At 32.1% G+C, this 15,378-nt stretch overlaps 3 protein-coding genes across 3 annotated transcripts; 1 reads left to right on the top strand and 2 right to left on the bottom strand.

Annotated features, from left to right (window-relative positions):
- Window positions 1–2,503: 2,503 nt before the first annotated feature.
- LOC127249654 (eukaryotic translation initiation factor 3 subunit D-like) lies at window positions 2,504–6,783 on the bottom strand. Its single transcript, XM_051272575.1, has 2 exons — window positions 4,950–6,783; window positions 2,504–4,062 (listed from the first exon to the last, which is right to left on the bottom strand). The coding sequence occupies exon 1, from the start codon at window positions 6,696–6,698 to the stop codon at window positions 4,953–4,955; it is 1,746 nt and encodes a 581-aa protein (XP_051128532.1). The 5' UTR covers window positions 6,699–6,783; the 3' UTR covers window positions 2,504–4,062; window positions 4,950–4,952.
- Window positions 6,784–7,208: 425 nt separating this feature from the next.
- On the bottom strand, window positions 7,209–8,325 carry LOC127249829 (transcription factor bHLH162). The gene is made up of 3 exons (XM_051272846.1): window positions 8,000–8,325; window positions 7,564–7,920; window positions 7,209–7,473 (listed from the first exon to the last, which is right to left on the bottom strand). The coding sequence occupies exons 1-3, from the start codon at window positions 8,141–8,143 to the stop codon at window positions 7,375–7,377; spliced, it is 600 nt and encodes a 199-aa protein (XP_051128803.1). The 5' UTR covers window positions 8,144–8,325; the 3' UTR covers window positions 7,209–7,374.
- Window positions 8,326–13,442: 5,117 nt separating this feature from the next.
- Window positions 13,443–15,371, top strand: LOC127249793 (uncharacterized). Its single transcript, XM_051272791.1, has 3 exons — window positions 13,443–13,748; window positions 13,965–14,184; window positions 14,788–15,371. The coding sequence occupies exons 1-3, from the start codon at window positions 13,488–13,490 to the stop codon at window positions 15,210–15,212; spliced, it is 906 nt and encodes a 301-aa protein (XP_051128748.1). The 5' UTR covers window positions 13,443–13,487; the 3' UTR covers window positions 15,213–15,371.
- The last annotated feature ends 7 nt before the right edge of the window (window positions 15,372–15,378 follow it).

Below are 15,378 nucleotides of genomic sequence, written 5' to 3' on the forward strand. Positions count from 1 at the left end.
ATATGTGTATGCACTATCTATTAATTAAACATTAAATATTAGTATCTCTTAAACATTTTAAAAATGTATTGAAAATATGAAAATGATGTAATATTTTAGTGTAACTTACTTTATACTATTATCTAAATAAATAAACAAGATCATAGTAAGTACAGTGATAAATTATAATTATAATTATAATTATAGATTCAACGTTGACAGCTTATAAAATGTTTATTTACAAAAATTATATATATATATATATGTATTTGCAAAAAAACTGACAATGATAGATTAATTGCATTATAAATTTAATCAATGGTCAAAATTAAATGGTCAATTAACCACTTGAAATAAAGAATCTATTAATTGGAAGTTTCAAGAAACTATTAATGCCCAACTCATTAGGAAATTGAATATTTGAAATTAAGCAATTCAATGACTAATCAAGATTTTTAGGTATTTTATTGAGAAAAATAACACTACTTTGGTGGCTACACACCAGTAATTCTTGAAAGCTCCTGGATCCCTCAAATCTGCACCGTCCATCTTGCGGAGCCCACAAGAAGATGAACGGCGTGGATACATCCGAAGAAACTTTCCCATTTTAGGGCTCTAAAATATTTTTGCTAAATCTGTAGGCTTTGTCACACAAAAAACTATACTCAAATTTATTTTATTTTTATGTAAATAAAAGGGTTCATTTTAATCATTAGTTTTTGTCATATTTTGGTGTGCAGAAAAACTTCTTGCATGTGATGTGACTGTTATTGTTATTTATTTTGAGAAATATCCTTCCAAGAAAATAATAATAATAATAACAATTATTTAGGAAGATAATACTGAAAAATTTAAAAAGTATGGAATAATAAATTGATATGAGAAAATTGTTAAATTAATTCTCTAGTCTTTGAATATATCGCCTGACGTACTCAACAGGCAAACTTAATACAAATTATTATTATTATTATTATTATTATTATTATTATTATTATTATTATTAAATGTGGTTATTTTTGTCTCTACGTTGAAATATACTACTATAATAAACCAAATCTCAGCTTCAATAAATTATTTGGGTTTTGTTTGTTGTGTTTTTAAATATAGGGAATATTTTTAGTCGATTTTTTTATATAATATATAAATAGATTTAAAATATGGCATTTAAAGAGAATAACATTTAAATAAAATAATTTAATTAGAAACCGGATCTTAAAGTTCATAATCAATACTTCGTCGTTTCACTTGACAGTTGTACATCTAAATTTGCACGGAGGTGATAAAATACAATTAGCACTCTCATAATATTATAATACTATTTTCGTCTGATTTTAAGAATGATATTTATTTTTTATGGGTTCATTTTAAATATGAATTATTATATTAAAACGATCAAAATACTTATGACTTGTAATACTAATACAATTATATTTGGACAAAAAATTAAACAAAGATAAATATATTTTTAATATTAAGTATATTTACTCAAAAAATAAATGTAAAATTTAATACTGACGGATGGAATAATATATTGCAGACAATGAATCTACGGTATACATATCAAATAAAATTAACAATATATGTTAATATTTCATTCGATATGTAATTTTTTTAAATTTTTGTGTTTTAATTTCATTAAATTATACGTTGTAAGTTTGTAAGGTATTTACAAAATGTATTGTTGTCAAACTTACTCAAAAACATATATATATTATGTATTTGAATAGAAGAAAATAAAAATATATATATACGTTTCCGATAGACTAAATGAGTAAATTTTTAATTTAAATTGTATAGTATGAAAAAAAAAATGAGATAGCACAAAAAATTCACTTTTCTTCATTGAACATTTCGGCCTTTTGGGCTGACAAATTTCTTTTGTTGCAGTTTGAATAATACTTGGGCTACAACCCATAAAAATATTATAGGGTTTGCTATTTATTTATTTATTATTATTATTATTTGATCGATATAAAATTTGTTTAATTATAATTTGAAATGGTGCAGTGATTTGAGTTTATGGTTAAATAATATTTTGATAAGATGTTTTTGGAGAAAAAATAATATATTTTTATTATAGATTGTACAAAATAAATAATTTTAATTTTAATTTAAAATATTTGAAAGAACAAACTCTATGTTTCCTTCAATTTTATCCACCTATTTTATTATTCATTCATAATTATTTAATTTTTTTTCTCCAAATATGATATCATAAATCTATTTTGTATTACATCTATTTGGAGAAATATAACAACAGTGTTACCTTATTTAGTTATGCCTTACAAATGTATTTAAAGTAATCATGTGCTTTCGTACAAAGTTGAAAGAGAAATACTTCATTCATTTGGCTAAATTTATGTTCAAATTGTCTTTAAAAAATGTTGCTGAAATTGTACCACTTTTTTTGCATATACATTACATAATAATATTTCATTGAGTAAGTATTACAAATAATTTTTTTTACATTTCCAAATACATCAAAAGAAATTACTAGAAATTTATAATCTTGATTGGTCTCAACTAATACGAAATGCTAACTCAATTAACTTTGATAAACACAACACACAACACACTTGATGGTCAATATTATTACAAGAAGAAAGAAAAGAAAGTGACGAACAAGGCATCTTTATTTCAAGAAAATTTGGGAAATTATTCATCGATGATATGTTGTATCTCTACAGGAAAACGAAATCGAGTGTGAACCTTGGAAGGTCCTCATCTCGAAACCCATCCTGGATCACCATAATCATATCATTCTCGCAATTTGCCATTTCACTTCTTCTTTTTCCGGCGGTGGGGACTGGCCGGGAGAATGAGATTACGAGGTTGTCATCACTTTTGCTGCGGAGAAACTCAGACAAGAGAAGAACTAGAGAGGCCATTTCTCATAAAATAGATTTGCTGATAAAATAATGGTGAATTGGGATCTTTATATTACATATATATATATATATGTGTGTATGTATGTATGTGGATATGTGTGTTCTGTTGGATGAATGTTGGCAGGAAAAGTGGTTGCTGAGAAATGGGATTTATAAGCAGTGATAAGTAGTTGAGAAAATTAATTAAAACCTAGCAAGTATGATGAGAGAGAGAGGAGAGAAGAGAGAGAGAGAGAGAGGGATAATGCCATTGCCCAAGAAAGCCAAATTTGCATGATACCATCCATCATGTTTTCTTTTAATTTTTCAGTTGGAGAAGATAAATTTTTTACACCTAATTACCAATCTTGTTTATTTATATATATCCATGTTTCATTTAGTCTTATATATATCTTGCTACCTCTACTTTTCTTTAAACACTGTATACATTTTTCCCAGGAAATTGATGATGCTTGTAGAAACACCCAATCTTTTGATTGTAACTTGCAAATTGTGTCAAATTAATTTGTGTGCTTTCTTCTATCTTATTAGTTATAAATATTCTAATGAAAGTGGCAAATTGGTTTTCATACACCCTCTTTCCATGTCTATTTACTTACACATTGATCGCCCCAAGTTATATTATTTAGTCTCACAAAATATGACCAACGGTGACGGTCCAAACCAAAATCATGAGAAGTTTTGTGAGGCAGAAATTGATTGCCGACAAAGTAGGTTCCCACACCAACACATTAAACCTATGTTTGACAAGCTATCGATCACACAAAAATAAATGAACCAGAAGAATTCAATAAAAGAAGGCAGGCTATGTGTGTGTCCATGTGAAAAGGATGGACAACAGCAACATCAATAAATGATCACTCAGCATCTCAAATCCGTAACCACAAAATTATAGCAAATGAGCTTAAATCAAAACCCAAACAAGAAAAGAAATGTTTCTCAGTATGTAGAAGGACATACATTCCAACCTATCTTCCAAAACAAAAATCTTGCAAATACTCTGTCAATACCAGTATCATTTTGCCGACATAGTGTTTTAGATGGACAACAAAGACTAGAACAAAAGGGATAAGCAGCAGATTAATTAAGGAAAAGAGAAAAAACCGGCAACTGAGACAGTTGGATTGCTGCATTTATAAATGGTTGAAGAAAGTTTTACTTGATGCAGATCACTTGCTTCAAAAGTCGTAGTTACCTGAAACGAAGGAAAATATAGTAAATACATTGTTCACGGAGGAAAATGCCAATTGCCTGTTCTCATTGGATATATAAATGTTACTAAAAGTTCAAGAGAAGGCAACAAGCTTAAGAAACCATGATAGCAAACAAGTTCTATAAACCAGAACTAATAAAAATGTGATTTTAGTTTATATATAAACAGTTGAGAAAACTCAGCTTCAAATCAAAACATTGCCAGAAGTAAATGGAGAGGCAAAAAATTTCTTCACTGAGAATAAACACGTTTCCACAACCCAAGCCATTAACATGTAGATGGCAAAATTTGAAGTATGCAATGGACATCCAAGAATTGAATATATCATCCCATACAACTGCAATATACTAGAGAATAAAGAACATGGAGTTCTGACGGTCACATGTAATAGTTGCTTAAACTCCCATTGAAAGAGAGAGCATATTCTCACCTGATGCAGTTTTGGGCTTGCAGCAACCACAATGGGAAGTTTTTTAATTGATATGAGGAGACAATAGATAGGTCACTAATATATATACACACACAAAATAAGCCAGTAGATCTTGAAAACATGCTGTTTATGTAGTTACGTACATCTAACATACACTTTGAGTAAAATTATTTTCATATAGGCATGTCATGCATGTATCATGTATAGGAAATATACTTACGCAGATTAGCTTTAAGATTCTAGTCTAGAAAAATCATCACAAGTAATAAATATGAAACTCATATGATATATTACCACATTATTATGATGTAAAGGAACTCCCACAAAATTCATACTAACACCAAATAACACAATAGAAATCTAGAAGCAATAGTTCAACTCCATAATGATTAGCAATACAAAATGGTAAACCAATAATGGGCATCAGTGAGAAATATACCGATTAAGCAGCTTCATCACTTATCTTCTTCTCATTTACATCACTTGTTATAGCTTCTGCCTCCCCACCTTCAGCATCCTCGGCAGGAGGTTGAACCTGTTCGTCTTCCGGAAGTGGCTCCTCCACATAGTCATTGTCGAATGCATCCTGGGGGACATCATATATTCGCACCTGTGGCTTAGATGGGTCCTTAACCAGTACATATTTTCCTTCATTCAATTTCATGCACAAGTCCACAATACTCTTTACAATGCCCCACATGTTAGATGTGTTCAGATTGATCTGTGTGGCGAAATCCCTTGGCTTATATCCCACAACAGCCAGAATCACATGATTATAGTGATCTCTTGGATGAACTCTTGAGACATATCCTAGTTTCATCATATCAGCGCCTGCCAACAGAGCCTGTGCAGTCCATTTCGCCATCTTATTTGCATTGTTCTTCAATTCAGTAGCCAACACTGCACCCCTCTGTGTCTCCAGCTTCTGCCTCCAATCAACACCTGAATACTTGGGATCAAACTCATTCAGAGCATTAAGGGTCAAAAACGACCTCTGATTGTTGATATCCACCACACTCTGCACTTCACAACGAGACACAAGATACATATTATCATCCAGTTTCCACCTCCTGTATCTATAGGCAACTGAAGCCACCTCTTCTCCTTCACTTGCAAATGGATTGGCTTCCTCGAATGTGAGTTTGTTCCCATCCCTAATCAAAACCTGCTGTGAAAAGTTCTGATTAATGTAAGCAGCCTCTACGCTCAATGAATGAGCAGAATTAATATCATCCTTCACATCAGGAAGAGGCTCTTGTGAAGTCTCGTGAACCGAAAGCAAATCCAACTGCGATCCATCTCTCTTATCGAAGAATAACTTATTCCCCACACGCTGAACCACAATGTCCCATGAGTAAACAGACCTTGGGGCGCACATTAGTGTAGACAAAATGGTATCAGTAGCAAACACAGTAGCTTTATCCTCATTTGCCAAGCGCCTAATGACTGGATCATCAGTTGTCGTAACTTTGAAGAAATTCCGATTCTTGAAGCGCTCCAACGGGCGGCAATTCTTCGGCGACGTCCTATCATAAGACCTGTCGTAAAACTCCAGTCCACCGCAGATCAGTAAATCCTCGGGATCAGGTACAGAAAAGGATAGTTTTGAGAAGGTGGAGAACGGAATCTGATCAAGCATGTTCCACTCAGGCTGGATATCAACGGAAGATTTGAAAACAGATGACTCGCGGCGCTGCCCAGCCTGCGGACGGTTGAGATTGTACAATCTATCCCGACGCGCACGCTCCTTCTCCTGTTCGCGCTTCTTTGCCTCAACTTCTTCATCGCGGCGCTGAGGAAGCTGAGAGCGAGCGTTGTGCGCATTAAATCTCCACCTAGGGTTGAACTTGGGGCGATTGGGGTTATAGTGGTGGGATTTCGCGGAGGTATCGACGAGGCGAAACGACGAATCCTCATCCGCGGCAAGAGTGGCGAATGAATCGTCCCCGGAGAAGTCGAACGCAGAATCCGACGGATGATGACCGCCCTGCTTCGAACCAGGTCGCCCCTGGTTGTTCATATTCCGCGTCCAATCAGCGATCCTTCCCAGCTTCTCCGACCGAGAAAATGGTGCGAACGGAACGTTCGACGGATGGTTCGGAACGGAGAGCGTCCCGGCGGCAGACGAATCCGGCGGACCCCAGCCATCAGGATTGAACGGAACAGCGCCAACTTCGAATCCCACCATTTTCACTCTTCGAAATCTGAACTAGGGTTTGTTGGTTTGCGAAGCACTGCGCTCTGCAGCGGAAGAAAGAACAAAAAGAAAACCCTAGCCGATGACTGACTGGGGGTAACCTTAAATGGGCTTCTTATTAGGCCTATTGGGCCCATGTTCAGCTATCCAGTAATCATTTGGGCCTTAGAAACTATATTGGGTAATACTATATTTTAAATGAATAAATTGCATCACTTTTTTCTGACTTTAAAAAAATAAAAGAAAAAGAGACTTGCTTTAAGATGAACACGACGTGTTCGTTTTCAGACCACTCGATCAGATCAATCAAATATTCATCCTTTTGTCCTTCGCATATCTTTTTTTCGACACTTGTCCTTCATCCTTCACATATCTATCTATTTATATCTATCTGTTTGGTTTTTTTTACGAAATTAAATATTAGTATGATATAAAAATAACAATTATTTTTGTAATATATTGTAAATTAAATTGATATTTATAATATTAATAAATAGAAAATAAAATGAATATTGTTACGGAGACAAGAGAGATATCATATAATAGAGTTTGTGAAATACATTCGTCAAACAGAAACATGCATACAGATATCCGAGCCCATGATCAAATCACATCGAGGGCTCAATTGACTTCAAGAAATACAATATTGCTTCGATCGATTAATTAATTAATTGATGATGTTGTTCCCATGCACAAAACTCCTTAGTCTTTCAGAAATCCTTGCAGCTAATGATTCTTGGCTGTCCTCTCCAGACCCATCTTCAATCTGCAGAAATTCAAACATTTTAAAATATATATATATATATATATAGAGAGAGAGAGAGAGAGAGAGAGAGAGAGAGAGAGAGAGAGAGACGTTTGCATAAATGGTGTGGAAGACGAGGTGGGGAGTGACTGAGTAGGAAGCAGTGAGGATTTGTGCAGCGGCTTCTTGACTCAGAATTCGGAGAGCTTCCATGAAGACGGAATGATGGCTGTTCAAGTCTGTCATCAAAGCAACCTTAATGACGAAATCCGCGTCGACGCTGACGTCGACGTCGATGGCCGCCGGAATAATTAGTTTATTATTATTGCCGGCGCCGGAGACGACAGCTGTACTCTTCTGAAGGTCAGTCTTCTTGTTCCTGAGCATCTCCACCTTCTCCTCCAGCCTCCTTATGTAGTGCGTCGCGCTTTCCACCTGGTCTTGGATCGAAGAAACTCCACAACCTTCCTGCAACACCAAATTAATCCAATCAAATCAAAATTAATTAATTGATTAAGAAATTGGTGGAGATGGAATAATTATAAACCCTAGACGACGATGTGGGTGGATTTGGGGGGACGATGAGAGAGCTGAGGCTGGAGCAGAGGGATTTCATGTGATTCCTCCTGTTTTTCTCGACGGTCTTCCTGTCGGCTTTGGTGACGGAATTAGGGCTTCTCTCCGACTCCATGGATGATCTCTCTCTGTAACAACTAATTAACCTGACACAGAATTAGGGTTTTTGTTGGACGAAGAAGAAGAAGAAGAAGAAGAAGAAGATCTGTGTGTGTGCTTTTCTTGAACCATGAAAAAAGGCCAATGCCAGGCCAGCTTCTCTTTAGCTCCTTTTTACAAAACTTAATGCAAAATCAATTTTTGTAATAATAATAATAATAACACTAAATATTTATTATTATTGTAGGAATCTCACTGTAGGAATCTCCGCAAACAGGTACAAATTTTCATTCACACTGATATACGAACAAGTCAGCGGCTACATTTTTCATGTGTTAATTGAAACAAATCAACAATAATTGGGATGATATTTGTCTTGTGCCTATTTATCTTCAATCAGTACATTAATCATTCCATTGACAATATCTTACATAACATAATAGCAAATACATAAAAACATCACGATATATGCTATTATGAATTTTGGTATAAAAAATTAAATTCGTATAATTCACTTGTAAGTATAAACTACCAATATATTTTTTTTGTTGTTGCATTAAATAAAATATGTAACTTTAACAAATAGATACCGTAAGTGTAACCATCATAGAATGAACACAAATCGGACAAAGTGGGCTTCCATGTGATTCCATACACGTCACCGATGACGTCGCCCACGTGACGCAATCATTCTGACGTCGCTGCCTACGTGTTTTAATTTATTTATTGGTATTTCAACTTTTTTTCTTTTTTTTAAAAAAATGAAAGTCAAAAGTTTGAGTATAATGTTGTAAAAACGTTAGTATGTTATTGGATCAGTATACAGATATTAACGTAAATTATATAATCCAAAATTGCACATAAAGATACAAATTATCAGGCCATGTGTTTTTTGGGCCGGACAGACCAAGGAGGCCCAATATGTTGGTGTGGGTTCTCTTATTGGGCCATTATTAGGCTATATTTTAAGGTTTTATTAAATATATATATATATATAAATAAAAATAATTCAAATAGGTTTGGTGAAAAATCAAAGAAATTGTCTGAAATTGTCACTTTTCTTCTGAATCGAATACACATAGTGTAAAGGCACGTTAAATATTTGTTATCATTTTAGTTTTCACATTAGAGATGCTATAGCTAATCAAATGTGGTTAGGTTACGATCGTGATCATTTAGATGAATAATATGCAGATCGGTTATTATATATATTATGTATATGGTGTTTGGTTCTTTATAATATAATTTTTGCTTTATTATATTAGACAAAGAAATTTTATGTCATGTTTTATGAATAAATTAATCAAAGTTTATTAAATACTTTTATTTTTCTTTATTTATATAATATAGAGACAAAATAGTAAAATTATTCTATTTTCCTTTCTTTCTCTGTCCAATCAAACACAAAAATATTATTTTTCCTCCCTTCGCCTTTCTTTCCTGCCATACGAACCAAACACGCTATAAAGCTACCGTTCCCTTTCAAACATAATAAATAATAATAATAATAATAATAATAAATTATGATTAAGTTGATTGTAAAAAATATTCTAATTCAAGTGGGTAAGTTGTTAAGTCTGAAATTTGATATAAATATATATTTATTGAATCAAGTCCACGTGCTTTTAAAGTATGTCCAAATAGTTTTTTGTCATTGCAATTTAAATGTGATTGCAATAATTGAGATTATTAGTAACAAGCCTCATACATGTCTTGTCTGTTAATGATTCTTCCAAAACATGTCACACGTTGGAGATATTTTAATTAATTAGTCCATTCGTCCCATATATAATTTGTCCCTCTTTTCTATTTTCGTCAGTCCCATATAATTTATCCTTTTTATTTTTGGAAATATAATTATGCACTTTAATCATATTTTAAACTTTTTATTTTATAATTTTCTTAACTTTAATTAAATTTTTTACTTATTTTAATTTTAATCTATAATTATTTTTACTAATATACTTCTTAATTACTTACTAATTATACTTTACCTACATTCTCGAACCTACAGTAATACATCCATATTACATGAGACGGAAGGAAAAAGTTCTTAATAATATATATTTCTTTGTAAACTTTACCTATTGGAATTTAGGGCCCATTCGGCACTAATTATAATTTATTACATTATCTGATGCAATAATTTATGTAACCATTATTGACTTGTTATAACTTTCTGAGTCATCAGGATAAAGATTGCAATGTATATCAGTACAATAATATATATTACCGCACCAACTTGCATAGTTAATTATCACTTTTACATTTTTTATTATCAATTTACAGCATATAAAATTATTATTATTATTACTTTACCAAGCAATATTTTACAAGAGTCATTTTCAAAATATAAAATAAAAGACCTTTTATTGAAAAGAGTTGTTTTAAACTAACATATAGGAGTATATCACTAATATTTTATACTTCAAGGTCATTACAAAGTTAAATTAAATAATTAATTACTACATTTTTAGGCTACGTATTTTTAGGCTTTTTTTTTTTTAAAGGTACAACTCTATTATTTGTAATAAGAATATACATTATTTTCATACAAAATATTACTCCCTCCGTTCACAAATTAATATCCTATTTTTTTTATTAAGAACGTTCAACAACTATTGTTTCATTTCATTTTTTAAACACAAATTTTACATTTTTACCCTACATTCATTCATTACTTTTAATCTTTACCATAAACTTAAGGATAAATTTGTCCATTCATAATAAAAAGACAATCACCTATAAAAAAAACCGTACAAATATACTTTAAAATAATAGAAATTGAACGTTTATATTTAAAAAGAAAAAAGTTAAAAAGAAAAAAGAACATCCCAAGACTATGTTGTTGAAGTAGTTGGTTGGCTTAGTTGTAATTAGTTTTTTTTTTTGTAAAAAAAAAAAAAAAGAAATTAAATTAATACTATAAATATATTATTTTATCTTACAAAATATTATATAAAAATATTAAATCAATTTTAAAACACAACCGAACAAAAAATATTACTTTATCTTACAAAAATATATATAAATATTAAATCAATTTTAAAACACAATCAAATTAATTCTTGTTTTAATTTTCTATTTTGTTCTTTAAATTTATCAAATGATTATTTACTACAGTTATTATTATTATTATTATTGGACAATATTTTCATTATTTCAGCCCATTCTCTTTGATAATTGAATTTGCATAGCTAATTGGATACATACTTAATTGTAAAAATAACAAATTAAGTCGGATACATACTTAACTGATAGTAATGATTAGTAATATAATAAAAATAATTATAGTCCAATCCCATACTCGAATTAATAAATAATTAAAAAATATATATTTTTTATTATTTGTCTGTCTTTCTCTATTTAACTTTACCTCAAATATATAAATATATTTTTTAAAACATCAAACCTAGATATACAAGTTTAGTTTAGTAGCAGTACTTATTATTTTCATTTTGTTTATTATATTATTCTTTACAAAATATAATAAATTTATTTAAAAATATTCTATCTGTCCGCAAATTATTTTATTTATTCTTTCAGTCGGTTATATTTATCTCATTATTAATTATTGCAAAGTTAACTAATTAATATTTAATTATTATCCTCTATTCTAATACTTATTTACAACAAATACCACTTGACTTTATTATATTCTCTCTTCATTTTATTCAATTTCTAATTAAATTTTCAAAATTATTGTCAACTATCTATCACTTTTTAATAAAATATTAATTTTTCTTAATATATGTGTCAAACCAAATTGTACTCATTTTAGTGGACGGAGGAAATATCACATACACAACAAATTTTTTAAAGGTATTAACACAAGTACAATATATACATATAATAATAATAATAATAATAATAATAAAACATCGTCGGTAAAAGATGATCTGATGGTGCTGGAGTGAATTTGTGACCGTAAAATTATAAGTTTAAATATATTTAATAATATTGAAATAGATTGTTGAATATTTTCTAAAAAAAATGTAAATTATCATTTTGTTTTCTCAACACTATTTTTCAATTGTGATTTTAAAAAAATTATAATAAAAAAACAAATTATTTTATAAAAAAATCAAAATACTTATTCTAAAAATAAAAAAAAATCATTATAAAAAATTAAAAAAAAAATTATATTCTGACAAAATTTTCTATACTACACGTAAAAAATTATTTCATTCAAGAATGCTGTGCAAACATTCAAGAATGCTGTGCAAACAGAGTCTATATTTGTACAAAAAATGGACAAAGGCAATGACTTTGAGTAAAAAAATTACAGGAATTGAATACATACATACATAGTGAAGATGGTGCATGTGGTCGAGACAGTTAAGCCAACGTTCCACATAATTTATCATTTTTATTTTTAGAAATATGATTATATATTTTAAATTATTATTATTTTTTAATCTTAATTAAATTATTTAGTTATTTTAATTTTAATTTATAATTATTTTTATTAATATACTTATTAATTATATTTTATCTAAATTCTCGTATTTATAGGAATAAACTCATATTCCACAAAAGCAAAGTAATTGTACCAGCTGTACATTACATAACGTACCCTTCCAATTCGATCCAATCCTACCCAAAAGAAATTGAAAGGTATTCTTTTAAAGAATATACCAAAATTTCTATAAAGTAAAATCAATAAAATTGATGGAATATATTATATATGTATGATTCCGATTTTTTTATTATCAAATTAATAAAAAATTTAAAAGTAACGTCTGACATGGACTGAATAATTGATAGATAATACAGACACTGGAAGCTCCAACCTTGATTGACGAAATAATTTGAGCGCAGCGCAATGACGAATTTACCCCTCGGCGTCTTCCAATAATTCGCATACCTTAACGGGCATATTAGGAAATCTATGTAGAAAATAAAACTCGCGAGCCTAGCGCCGCGTAAGTGTAGCAGAGTGATGTAATTATTTAGGTAGTACAGTAACCGGGCCCCACCTAATCGGATAAACTCGGAATATTCGACGCCCGAGATCTTGCCACGTGTCATCGGCAGGGAAATGTGGTGGTCCACCGTGGCATTACGATTAGGTGATGACGTGTATTTATTTATTTTTTAATATATTTATTTTTTGAAGCATAAATATTTATATTCGAGCATATCCACATGTTTGGGGAAGCGACGGAATTATTGGGTGTGTGTGACGTGGATCAAGCTGTCTGGTCCACCGAGTTGGACCGGGTTCATGTAGTCTTCTTCAATCTTCATTTTTGCCACGTCGGATTTTTGGTAGGCCCCAGTATCTCTGAAGCGCTGGGGTATTTAAAGCCGGCTTTCGGAAATCTCCTGCCACCGGATTGTTCGAGACGCACTGAATAATGTCTAGGGTTCGTAATCATAACCGGATCCTCACCTGCGACGGCCGGGAAATTGAATTTTCCGGCGAGTCGGCGATTAATTTGTCGGACGATACTGTGTTTCAGTTCCTGAGTGAGGAGTGTGAGGGATCATCGCCGGTGAGTAGCATTGACGGAGTTTCGAATGATGAGGAGGAGACAGGTAACGAAGACGAGAATGGAAACGAGGATCGAGGAACTGAGGTTGATAATTATTGGGAGACTCAACACGAATTGTTGCAAGTAAGTAATTGCGGTGTTTTTTCGCAACAATTTTGAATTGATTTCGGTTGACTGAGCAATTCGGAATGTTGCAAAAATGTATCGTTTCAGTTGAGGAATTAAAAGCTTGATTAATTGAAGCATCGATGTTTCCTGGCCATAGTTGTTGAATTTCGCATACTTAGGCAATTCATAGCGGATCTTATTTAAGATTCTTTTGTTCTTCTTCCGATGCAGTCCACAATATGCAGAACAAGTGCTTTAGAATCAAGGATCCGAAATATAACAAAGGAAGTGTTAAAAGAAGCCGGCAGCAAAGTCTGTTCCTGCAGCAGAGCTGCGAACACCGGATGCAGAAACTGTCTGATGGCAGAGATTTGCTGCCGACTCCAGAATGCCGGTTTGAATGGAGCAATTTGCAAGTCCAAGTGGAGAAGCTCACCCGATATTCCATCAGGTACATCATATTTTCCAATGTTATTTCATTAATCATAACGTATACAGAATTAGAATGGTTATATTTTGTGAGATAGATTGGGTTAAATGCACATTTGTGGAACATCATAATGTCAATGGTTATTTTGTCTTCATAGTTCTGGTATCTTGATGAAAGAATGATTTCTTAGAACATTCAGGAAACTGCTAATTGATTGGAAAGGAAGCCTAATTCCTTTAGATTTGTTCCTAGGTCCAGTTATTTTGCTATTTCTCTTTTGGTTTGAAGATCAGTGGATGCAATTGTGCCCAAATTGGGAAGAACACAGCAGATTAGTTACATGTCTGTGTCCAATATCTAATTTCTCATAAATACAAGAGACTCGTGCAGACTTCTTTATATGACAAAAAAGTCAAGTTGCATTTAGATTGAATACTGAGCATGAAAAATCACTATATTATTTATATGCAAGCCCTTTATTTATTTCCACCACGATTTCTCCTCCAAGCAAAAAAGGGAAAATATCATGATATTATAATTTTGTTACCTTTCATTCATTTCTTGTGTCAAATATCTTTATCAATCAAAAGAATCAATATCTCAACTAATTAACCCTTTCTGCAGGGGAACACACATTTGTGGATGTAGTGGACAGCTCAAATCCAAAAAAAGGACAAGTTAGAGTGATCATCGAGTTGAATTTTCGGGCTGAATTCGAGATGGCCCGAGCAAACAACGAATACAACAAGCTGATCAACCGCCTGCCGGAAACATTCGTAGGCAAAATAGAAAGGCTTCTGTCACTCATAAAGATCTTATGTGGAGCTGCCAAGAAGTGCATGAAGGAGACAAAAATGCACATGGGGCCGTGGCGAAAGCAACGATACATGCAAGCCAAGTGGCTGAGAACCCGCGAGCGGATGGCCGCGTCTCAGCCTTCGTTGTCCGATTACTCGGCCCGTCCGGCCCGGCCCAGAATGTCGATGCTGACTGTCGACTTGATGGAGAACTTCTCTACTTTGCATAGACCCACAGTTGCTGTGGTGTGAAGTTTTGTTTCAGCTAAGTTATGCACTGTGTGAGCTGAGCCTTTTTTCAATTATTAGCTTTGGTTGAGGATTTCACGGGAAATAGATGAAAAAATCCTCTAGCCCACTATAGTGTAGCAGCAGTTTTGTTCTTGCAGTACCAATAATGAGAATGCAAACCAATACT

This window comes from Andrographis paniculata, unplaced genomic scaffold (assembly GCF_009805555.1).
Source record: "Andrographis paniculata isolate CXL003 unplaced genomic scaffold, ASM980555v1 Contig36END, whole genome shotgun sequence".
In the NCBI taxonomy this organism is placed as follows: domain Eukaryota; kingdom Viridiplantae; phylum Streptophyta; class Magnoliopsida; order Lamiales; family Acanthaceae; genus Andrographis; species Andrographis paniculata.